The sequence below is a fragment of the Anguilla anguilla genome, chromosome 12 (assembly GCF_013347855.1).
Source record: "Anguilla anguilla isolate fAngAng1 chromosome 12, fAngAng1.pri, whole genome shotgun sequence".
NCBI classification, from domain to species: domain Eukaryota; kingdom Metazoa; phylum Chordata; class Actinopteri; order Anguilliformes; family Anguillidae; genus Anguilla; species Anguilla anguilla.
In genome coordinates, this window is record NC_049212.1 from 32,612,465 (window position 1) to 32,623,935 (window position 11,471).

General features: G+C 43.3%; 1 protein-coding gene across 3 annotated transcripts; it reads right to left on the bottom strand.

Moving 5' to 3' along the window:
- Positions 1-185: 185 nt before the first annotated feature.
- On the bottom strand, positions 186-10,808 carry LOC118209404 (cyclin-dependent kinase-like 1). 3 transcript variants are annotated; one of them, XM_035384675.1, is made up of 10 exons: positions 10,229-10,808; positions 9,761-10,004; positions 8,624-8,745; positions 6,974-7,046; positions 5,542-5,632; positions 4,028-4,228; positions 3,271-3,353; positions 2,513-2,569; positions 1,766-1,918; positions 186-1,230 (listed from the first exon to the last, which is right to left on the bottom strand). In XM_035384675.1, the coding sequence occupies exons 2-10, from the start codon at positions 9,926-9,928 to the stop codon at positions 1,129-1,131; spliced, it is 1,050 nt and encodes a 349-aa protein (XP_035240566.1). In that variant the 5' UTR covers positions 9,929-10,004; positions 10,229-10,808; the 3' UTR covers positions 186-1,128. The 3 variants fall into 3 exon arrangements, with proteins under 3 accessions (XP_035240566.1, XP_035240567.1, XP_035240565.1); XM_035384676.1 differs by having other exon boundaries at positions 8,624-8,742; positions 9,761-10,010; XM_035384674.1 differs by having other exon boundaries at positions 9,761-10,010.
- Between the last annotated feature and the right edge of the window lie 663 nt (positions 10,809-11,471).

The window sequence follows — 11,471 nt, forward strand, 5'->3', positions numbered from 1 at the left end:
TCATACTTTTATTTTAAGTGCAAACGCTGTCACGAAATCCGCAGAAGCAGAATCAGCCCTGGTTATGTTCCCTGGCCTACACCACAGCGACGGTTTTGTTGCTGTTCTGAATATGAAATGTATACTTTTGAGGCATTTAACGGAGAACTGAAATATGAACATGCATGAAATTATGATGCAACAAACAAATTAATCTCATTTATTAGTCCCCACATGTATAGTACATTGGTAAAACAAGCACTTCATCATAATTTCCCTTGCAGAACAGAACTATAGTTTAATGTACGGGGATCAAAATATTGTCATTCTTGATTTGTCTTTATTTTTGTGAAAATGGAAAGCTGTCCTGATACAGTAATATATTCAGTGTCTATCGACACATTCAAGTGGTACAAACTAGTTCTGATGCAATTGTGAAACAAGAAACTGTTCCTGGAAAGGTACAACATATTGCAATTTTGTGAAACACACTGTGTTATATCACATTTTACTAAAACTGCACCAGCTGCTGTGGTTTTACTGGGATATGTCTTGATGTAATCATCATTATCAGCAAAATGGCAATATTCTGCCTTAATTGGAAAATATTTGGAGTGCCTCAGTATATCTGAATGTATTATTCATTATATTACAGTATATTTTTCAATATATTGCAATGTATTTCTGTTGTTCTTACTAACCATATATCTATGTACAGTGAGCTGTGTTCCAGTAATCATTCATGGATTACATGACGACAGTAACACAAAAAATATGTCCTGCACAGAAAGAAAAAAGCTAAACTGTTTTTCTGAATCAGGAATATGTTAATAGTCCAAAATGAAATTGGACAAGTTTGGGATTTGTAACCTGGCAGCGAACATCCGTACCAAAAAGAGGGCTAGAGGATATTCTCCTGTAAAAATAATTATTCTAATGTAATTTTTCTATTTTAATAAATAAATAACCATCATCTCATTTGATCTGTTAATATAATGAAGCAGTTGGTAATATTACACTGCGTCATGCTACCACCACTTTACATCTACCACTCATTACTCTCTATCATAGCGCATCTAAAGCGTATCTGTACTTTGTCACGACTGATGAATCACTGGCATTTATATGCACATTTATATCTCTCTTTGTTTAGATGTTCGGCAGATGATGGTCATATTTGTGCTTGACCTGCTTCTTGACCTCAGGTGCAGGGGAGACGTTGTTGCCTGGCAACTGGGGCAGGTACTGTGGCTGTAAAACACAAACGCAGAAACACAAGCAGCACACGGTCACACTTCAGGAGCATCCTCTCTTGCGTATGCTCATCAGTGTATAAAATGACAGGATGTTTAGCAAATGGTCATTTTGGGGAAGAGCTTAGGCTTGTAGCAGTCCTGGCCCTGATACACATTAAAAATACTTCAGTTTTTTTAAGGTCAAATTTAAAAGCACCTGCAAAAGAAAAAAACACCGGAGAATTTTCGTTGAAAGTTACTAACCAAAATATTCAATCATATGAAAGATTTATTTTCCTAAATTTTTTTTAAAATTCTACTAGTCTGGAATTTACTGGTGTCTGGGGGGTTTGATCGAGGGTGCTTCGGATAATTATTTGAGCCAGTCTGGGTGCGGGTTGGCACAGTGTTCTGATGGCAGGCCTGGTGTGGGCCTTTCTTAGCCTGGTTTCCCCTGAGCCCCAGCCACTGCTGCTGAGCTCGGTGCTGTACCCTGCTGTTGGCCCTGGTGGTCTGGCACCCCCGCCCCCACCACGCCACGCCCTCCTCACCCCGGCCTGCCTCCGTCTGGGACACTTGTCGTGGCGCCTCCCCGGTCGCTCCCCGTCCCGCCCCCAGGGGCCTCCCCCCTCCTCCTGGAAGTACGGCAACGCCAGAAGCTCCTCACAGGACAGCCTCAGGGAGGGGTCCATCACCAAGCAGGACTGGGGGGCAGGGTCAGAGGTCAAATTACAGAGGCCAGGTACGTGTACACGTAGCAACCTGTGCAGTGTGATTCATCTCTACTGCTTCACCTGTGCAGTGTGATTCACCTCTACAGCTTCACCTGTGCAGTGTGATTCACCTCCACTGCTTCACCTGTGTAGTGTGATTCACCTCTACTGCTTCACCTGTGCAGTGTGATTCACCTCTACTGCTTCACCTGTGCAGTGTGATTCACCTCCACTGCTTCACCTGTGCAGTGTGATTCACCTCTAGTGCTTCACCTGTGCAGTGTGATTCATCTGTACTTCACCACTGCAATGTTTTTCACTTGTACTTTGCCTGTGCATTGTGCTTCACCTGTACGTCACCAGTGCAATGTGTTTCACTTGTACTTTGCCTGTGCATTGTGCTTCACCTGTACTGCTTTACATGTACCTGTGCAGTATGCTTTACCTGTGCAATGTTCTTAATCCGTACTATATCTGTGCAGTGTGCTTCACCTATGCAATTTGTTTCACCTGTACTTCACCTCATATAAGCTTCTGTTTAAAGGGACAGGTAAAAGCATGAGATGGCTCACAGAGCGCACTCACCTTCAGAAAGGTTAGGGCTTGGGGAGAGGCACTGTGGAATCTCTTCTCCAACGGCTCCTGAGAAACAAATCATTCCACAAATCATTCCACTATTAAAACTCTTAACCAGAGTCAATAAATGAGGGAGTTTGAGTACTAACAATTTGTCAACAGACTATGCACTACAGACCTGGGTCAAATTAATATTTGGTTTTTTTGTGTGTGCTTTCAAATTTTCTTTGAGTGCAAGAACAGTGTTGCAGTAGTTCTGAGAAAGATGCTATTACAAGTTACAGTATATGCTATATGGCAACTGTAATATGGTCAGTGTTGTGGTATATGCTAATTGGCAGTTGTTATATAGTCGGTGTTGTGGTATATACTCTATGGCAGTTGTAATATAGTCAGTGTTGTGGTATATGCTCGATGGCAGTAGTAATATGGTCAGTGTTGTGGTATATGCTATATGGCAACTGTAATATGGTCAGTGTTGTGGTATATGCTATATGGCAGTTGTAATATGGTCAGTGTTGTGGTATATGCTATATGGCAGTTGTTATATGGTCAGTGTTGTGGTATATGCTCTGTGGCAGTTGTAATATGGTCAGTGTTGTGGTATATGCTCTGTGGCAGTAGTAATATGGTCAGTGTTGTGGTATATGCTCTGTGGCAGTTGTAATATGGTCAGTGTTGTGGTATAAGCTACAGGGCAGTTGTAGTATGGTCAGTGTTGTGGTATATGCTACCACATGGCAGTTGTAGTGCAGTCAGTGTGTTACCCTGGTCTCTGGATCTGGGATGCTGACTCCGTTGAAGAAAACATTGGAGCGAAACACCTGCTGATGACGAGGGATCAGGTCCCCTTGAAAGGGCAGAAAGGTCATAGGTCAGCGCCTGTCATTCGGTGAAATCTATGCATTTTTAAATGTCTTCAGCACAATAGTTTCAGCCAAGCAGCACAATATGTAGTCGAGTACTTGCAGCATGGAAATTCTGCAGACCATACCCAACATCTCTAACCGCTCAGTGACATTCAACAGTGAATATTAACCAGCCTCCGACTTTTGGACTTTGTTTGTGTCTACTGGAGTGTGTGCTTGTGTGTACTTGTGTGTGTGCTTGTGTGTCTTGCTCACATTTTGTATATTGCTCAAAGTTTTTTTTTCATACCTATACACCTGTCTTTTTGGCCCGTTTAAACAAGACATTTTAAGATGTGAATGTTCATCAGCAATTCTGTGTTAGCGTTCGACCACTTCAGCCTGATATTTCTCTACTCCTACTCACACATTAACCACCCTCTCCCAAATCCTGGGTCAAATACGCATGAGAACACTCCTGCACTTTCCTGAAAATTTCTGCATGACACGACACAAACCAGAACATACGATCGTATGAAGATCTGTGTCCTAAATTCTGCTAATTAAAAGTCCATGTTTCTTTTAGAACTGTTGCTAATCTGCAGTCATTTAATTGGTGGTGTTTAAGTGTTAAAAGTATTTCAGATGTTGTAATTGGCCCAGGCCCCGCCGGTACCTAGCGTCCTGCGTATGAGGTACAGCTGGTCCACGTCGGACCGGCCGGGCCAGAGGGCGTTCCCGTGCAGCAGCTCGGCGAAGACGCAGCCCAGGGCCCACACGTCCACCGGGGGCCCGTACTGCGTGTCCCCCACCAGCAGCTCCGGGGCCCGGTACCACCGCGTCGCCACGTAGTCCGTGTAGTCATCCCCCGGGCCCGCTGGCACGAGAGACAGAGTGCCACTCAATAACTCACGTGTTACTCTCGCGTTACTCACGTGTTACTCACGTGTTACTCACGTGTTACTCACACGTTACTCACACATTATTCATACATTACGCATTACTCACACAACTCATTCATTGCTCATATTACTCGAATGTCACCCACACATGTTACCCACAAACTACTCATAAGTTACACAGAGCACAGATACTGACAGCATTGACACTCAGCTGATAAATTACATTACATTACAGGCATTTAACAGAAGCTCTTATCCAGAGGGACTTATATTGTATCCAATTATACAGCTGAATATATATACTGGAGCAATGCAGGTTAAGTACCTTGCTTAAGGGTACATCCTGCGACCTTTAGGTTACAAGACCAACTCCTTAGCCCTTACTACACTGCCGCCCTTAAACAGAGATTAGACGAGATGAAGCCACTGACTGGCCTGTTTCCGAACAGTGACCCTAGCCAAGGAACCACAGACAGGTCAGTGTACCTGGCCACTTACAGACCATCAGACTGACAGCTGTGTCTGTGTACAAAGCACTGCACTGAATATAGTGTGAGGTACTGACACACAGGAGAGAGATCTGGTGAATTACACCAGACCTGACTCAAATAACTATTTAAAATACTTTAAACAGACCAGACCTGGCTCAAATAACTGACTGTGTTAAGCAGGGAAAGACTGTGGTGAGCAGGGTAAAACTGTGGTAAGCAGGGTAAGACCGTGGTAAGCAGGGTAAGACTGTGGTAAGCAGGGTAAGACCGTGGAAAGCAGGGTAAGACTGTGGTTGGCAGGGTAAGACCGTGGTAAACAGGGTAAGACCGTGCTAAGCAGGTTAAAACTCTAGTAAGCAGGGTAAAACTGTGGTAAACAGGGTAAGACTGTGGTAAGCAGGGTAAAACTGTGTTAAGCAGGGTAATACTGTTAAGCAGGGTAAGACTGTTTTCGGCAGGGTAAGACTGTTAAGCAGGGTAAGACTGTGTTAAGCAGGGTAAGACTGTGTTTGGCAGGCTAAAACTGTGGTAAGCAGGGTAAGACTGTGGTTGGCAGGATAAGATTGGGGTAAGCAGGGTAAGACTGTGGTTGGCAGGATAAGATTGGGGTAAGCAGGGTAAGACTGTGGTTGGCAGGATAAGATTGGGGTAAGCAGGGTAAGACTGTGGTTGGCAGGATAAGATTGGGGTAAGCAGGGTAAGACTGTGGTTGGCAGGATAAGATTGGGGTAAGCAGGGTAAAACTGTGGTAAGCAGGGTAAGACTGCAGTAAGCAGGCATTCAAATGTCCCTCTTACTGAGGATGCGGGCGAAGCCGAAGTCACACAGCTTGATTATGCCGCTCTTGGTCAGCAGGATGTTCTCCGGCTTCACGTCCCGGTGGATGCACTAGGAGAGACAGACAAACACAGAACTGGTCAATACATTTTCTTTTTTAGAAATCACTTTTTACCCTTCAGATGCTGGTAAAAAGATTTTAAATCGGTCCTGCATATCCCTGAGGATATGCAGGACCAATAACAATTTTGTCCCTGAATACTGATGTAGAGATAGATCTTTATTTTTGAATATTCTGCGGGAATGTACTGCTGTCAGAAGGGTATAAGTTTTTTTCTAATCATTATTTTCCCAAAATCTGCACACAACTCTGTTACACTGATTTGATTTTTATCAGTTACAAGGCAGTATGACACACACACATACACACTTAGTCAAATTAAGAAAGACAAATTGGTTCACAGAGAGGAGATAAAGATAGAAATCAATGGATAGAGGCAGACAGGATGGTGCTGACATTGATATGGTCCCAGAGAGAGAGGGTGTCAGGGAGGTGAATTAGGATGTCCCACACTAATGCAAGGAGCAGAAGCAGCAGTTTCCTTTAGAATGTTTCATTTTAAAGTTCCCATTCAAACGCTGCATTCTAATGTTCTATTAGAATGTCACAGTGGAGTCACATTGGAGCTCTGAAAACAATCACTCACAGAGTTACCTTCTGTCTGGAACAGTTGCATCACCTGATTTTGGCAAATGCTACCCGTTTCTGTCAGCAATGTCATAAATTAATCATTAATCACACTGAAGAAAGAGGGGTTTTTGTAATGCAGCCAAGGTGCAGGCTAAATGTGCAAATTGCAGCTGACTTCGTTTACCTTACGATTGCCAGCTGTGTAACAGGTACTTCCTACCACCCCAAACTCTCAACTTAGAAAGAATACAAAATGTGTGGCATTTACAATTATTAGATTCCATAAGGCAGATCTTAGAAAATTGTATATGATATTCTTAAGGTGAATAATCTTACTGTAATGGAAACATAGCTACTGATAAACAGCCATTATTACATATCAGGCACAGGCATTTTCATAAATATATATTGAGAACAGCAATTATCTTCAGACTGGTTAAAAACACACACACCAGACCAGGGTCAAAAACATTTCTGCAGTACAGTAACTGCAGATATCAATCCAGCAGATCACTGAGAGCTGTCAATGCCTCAAATTTCCAACAAAATACACAATTACTTTAAAATTATAAGAATTTTTGTTATGAACACTGGTGGCAATGGAACTGGCATGTAATTTGGAGGAAATTAATTTTTCTGTTGGCAAAGGGTTCCAGATTTGAAAAGGTAAGTTTAAGTACTTGAGATGACGTGTTTGACCCGGGTGTGACACGCAAGGGGGTGGGGGGGAGGGGGTGAGGTGGGCGGAGACTCAGACTGACGCTGTGCATGTGGCAGAAGTTGACGGCCTGCAGGGTCTGCCACACTATGCTCTTCAGCAGAGCCTCTGGAACCCTGGGAAAAAGGGCAAGAAAAACAGAAACAGAGGTTCAATACGCTGCCCGCATAATGGTTATGCATTTTGGATTTTGTGTTTTTTTCTTTTCTTTTTTTTTTTAAAGGAGTGCTGCTTTAAAACTGTCCCCTCGTCGCCACAGTAACCCAAGGCCTGTCTCCCCCGGCAACCAGCGCCTTTGTTGGGAAGGCCGGCTAAGGTTACTGCAGCAGAGCGCTAAGGGAAAAGGGAGACGTGGTCAACCAGTAGACGCCCATTGTGGCTCAGCTCACAGTACGGCTTCACACAACAAAATCCAAACTCCCCCTCTGACCCCCTGACCTGACTGTGTACAGACCAGTGCTGTGTGCAAGAGTGCACAGTGGTATAAAATGAATAGGATACTGTGTTTTTTTCTTTCTTTCTTTCTTTTTTTCCATTCTCGCCTCCCACTTTGTTGCCAACATTCTCGGCTTTATTGGTTCCTAGGCAACTGACCCCCCCCCCCCCCCCCCCCCCTATATATTTCCCTTTGCCCCCCCCCCCCCCCCCCCCCCCCAGTCTGTCTGCTTTTCATTCAGACACATACTGTAAACACAAGTTCACAGGAACTGTGTTACACTGTAAAGACAGGCAGAACGGTCTCTGAACGTTTACCCCCCTCTCCTGTCCCCACCCAACTGTAGTCACAGAAAAAAGGCTGCCACAGGGGGGCTTTTTCACTGCTTTGAGCGGGGCTGAACTGCTGACAGCTTCCGTAGGGCCCACAGTGTTTCTCAGCTGCACGATGATGATGAGGGGTGAGGGAAAGATGAAGGTGAGATTGTGAATGGCAGTGGGGGAGTAGTAATAAAAATGAGTACATGTAGATGTCTAATACCACTATTACTATGCAAGCACTATGACAACTGGTGTACTGTATTTGATTCTGTGCTTGATTAGTACATCCTGATATCTACTGAAACAAATGCAAATCTGTTCAAAATGGAAAGAAGGCCTGGATTCTAAACTTTGACTTGCAATTAAGTGCAATTTGCTAAGTTAAGCAATCACAGAAACTAACTCGACAAACTGATTTAATGAATAAAAATTGTAAAGCTTGCATTTACTTGTTAGTCAAAGCCAATGACTAATGTCGATATGTCTTGTGACTTAAATGTGTTATCCTTGATAATCAATCAGAATGAGCAATGTAGCCCTCAAGCATTATTAATGTCAGTTCCTGTTGTTCTAAATGTCTCTCACTCTCTCAGAAACTATCTCTGGTTCTCTCTGTCTCTAAAATTATGCGTTTCTCTGTCTCACTGTCTGTTCCTCTGTCGCTCTGTCTCTCCTCATTCTCTCTCCCTCTATCACTCTATCTCTCGCTATCCTTTGCCCTTTTTCCTCACGTTCCCTCTTCAACTGCACTACCTGTAAAACACAAAGAGCTGCAGAACTGTAATGGTCCAAATGTCTGATAACACATTCTGTGTATATTTCAGTTGCTTGGTCTGGTGGCAGAAGAAGAATCCCATGTCATCCCCAGTTGAATGGACACACAGGGCGGACAGAGGGATTGAGGGACAGACGGACAGACGGACAGACGTGCACTGACCCTCGCGGGTGCCGGTCCAGCTCGTTCAGGACGGTCTGCTCGCAGAACTCAAAGACCAGGTGCAGCCGCCTCTTCCTCCGGAACACCTCCAGCAGGTTGACCAAGTTGACGTGTTTCAGCTGCTGTAGGAGGGAGAGGGAGAGGGAGAGAAAGGGAGGAGGAGAGAGAGAGAGAGAGAATCCATGCACTTCTCTTTCACTGTGCCTGTGAGCTCATAATGGGGACATTATCTCTGTCCTGACACCATTCCCAGTAGGGAGTCTTTGGTTTTAGGGTTATATTGGTTATATCTTTATTTTTGCACACTTTACAGTCGTGCTTGTAAAGCCTTCGATTGGTGGATCCCAAGGCTCATTGGATCACTTTCCTTGATGATGATAACATGGACACCACTGCTACAGAATGTCTGGAGAGGAAAGTTAGCATTTGAGATTGGCTTCCTCCGACCTGACTGGGTTTTTGCCAAGTTTTTGCCAGAGTTACAGAATAAGTCAGGGGGTGGGTTGTCTTGATACAATCTGTCAGAAATAAATGACATATAATATATAATAAATATAATAAGTTTATTAGCAATGTATATCTCTTGTATTTAGACTTATTTCACATTAGTGTCAATCTGGTCAGACTCCATAAGGTGATGACATCACAGGCATTTAGCAGACACTCTTATAAAACTTTTTTTTTTACATAGCATTTCCATTGCATTTATAGAGCTGGATAAATACAGAAGCAATGCAGATTAACCTTGCTCAAGGGTACAGCAGCAGTGTCCTACCTAGGAATCGAACCTGTGACCTTAAGGTTATCTTACCCAGTATACTACTCTGGATCTCACACAATATGGTCAGGCTCATGTTAACAATGAGCAAGCTGGTCAGGCTCAGAGTAGATTATGAAACTATTTTTTATAGACAACATCTGTACAGTTTATTTCCCACTATGTAAGCATGTGTGTGTGTGGGGGAGAGGGAGGGGATGTTGTCAATTTCATTTCAGTTCTAGCAGATGAAGAAATTGTAAATTAATCACAATGTTCAATTGTTTTTGTTTTTTTCGTTCTTAAACTGAACTTTATTAATTGCATTGATATGTAAATGACCCCCAAAACTGGTATGAGATATCTTTCTTTTTCTCTACCTTCAGCATGCGGATTTCTCTCATCGCTATCTTCTTAATGACCGGATCGTCCTCGGACTCCACAAATTTCTTTATGGCGACAATCTGCCCGGTCTCCCTGTGGCGGCATTTGAAGACCACGCCGTAGGAGCCCTCTCCGATCTTCGAGAGTTTTTCGTATTTCTCCATCGGGAGTGAGCGAACTTCAGACCAACGGCGAACAGCCGAAATAGCGTCCCCAAATACCACGCCAACAGGGCCTCGCCTGTTTCTTGAACAGGAGGTAAGAAGTGTTCTGTAACATCTTTGAAGTTCTAGAGTTGAAACACTGCATATCATACATATAATTAAGATTAGCAATACACCCGCAGTAAAGCATAAAAATCTTAAGGACCACCGTCCCTCAACATTCCAGACCTAAAACTGCAGTGTTTCCAACTGCAGTTGCGTTATTAGTACTGAAACCAAGTCGCGATTTTTTTTTCTTACCTGTCACCCACAGTTAACAAAATGTGCGATTCGACGTGACCTTAGATCCGTTGAAGTTGACCGTCTCACTGTTTTGTCGTAATTATATATCCATATGCAAGTGCAAGAGGTTTCTGTGCGTGTCTCTCTGCGCAAGTGAGTATCTCCATTCTCCCGAACATAATGTTTACGGTTCCCTCTGCTGATTTTGTTTCCATTCGACTTTATTTCGTTTTACAATACATGACATTTCACTTCGAGTCCTGTGATATTAGCCCTGTTTCTCGTTTTGCCTTGTAGTTCCTTTGTTGCTGAAGTGGTGCCGTCGTCTTGTTGCGTACTGTACCTGACTCCAGTTCCTTGGTTACCGGTCCCTGTCATTCTCGCTCTGCATCAAACCGTATTCACGTGAATAATGTTTTATTAAGTGTATATCCATGCCACTAATGTCACCGCCAGTCTAAAGAAGAGCAGTGGATCTGTTGTTCATTGCAGTTTTATTAACTTTTGGAAAAACTTGGAGTTGTATTGTTCCCTCTCAAGTAAGCAAGCGCGGTGCAGTTTCACTCCCCTCGCCGCGTAAGCACGGTGGGCAGATACATCATTCTCAACCCAATCGTCGTCATGGACGCTTGGTGAAGTACAGATCTGTGCCGCACGTTTTGTGATTGTTGTTTTTCAATACTGTATTTTCAAACATCGCCATGTGCCCGGTTTCTTTTAGAGCGGCAGTCGGAAAACTATTTAACTTAATTTCTATATGATTATATTGTAGCCTAATTTTTTAATATAAAATTTTAGGGTGACAAATAAAAAAATTAAAAGTTTTGTCATGGTCTCCTTAATGTGGGAGAAAAACCGATGAATTAATATTTTATAATTTCTATAACTAATTGTACAGTGAACTATTACCATAGGCTGTGTTTGTACCAGAGATTGTAAAAAATACGGTTTGCACGCTAACTGATATATGCGCGTCTGTGCTAAGTTGCGTTCCTGTAAGGTGGTCCAGCTCTCCCTCTAGCGGGAAATGTGACGTCCTGCACACTGAAATGACCATTGACCACATCCTAGCCTGGGGTGCGCGAGCCTTTTCTCGGAGGGCGGAAATCCAGGGGAGTTCTCTTCCATTCCACCCCATATCTTCTGGATTAAGAAGTTTGGCGTTAACATGGTGTAACTGCAGACTTGTAAAACAAGTCACATATGATGACTGTTTTAAAAAGAAAAGTAAGCTATTTATGATAGCACTTTATTAACTCTT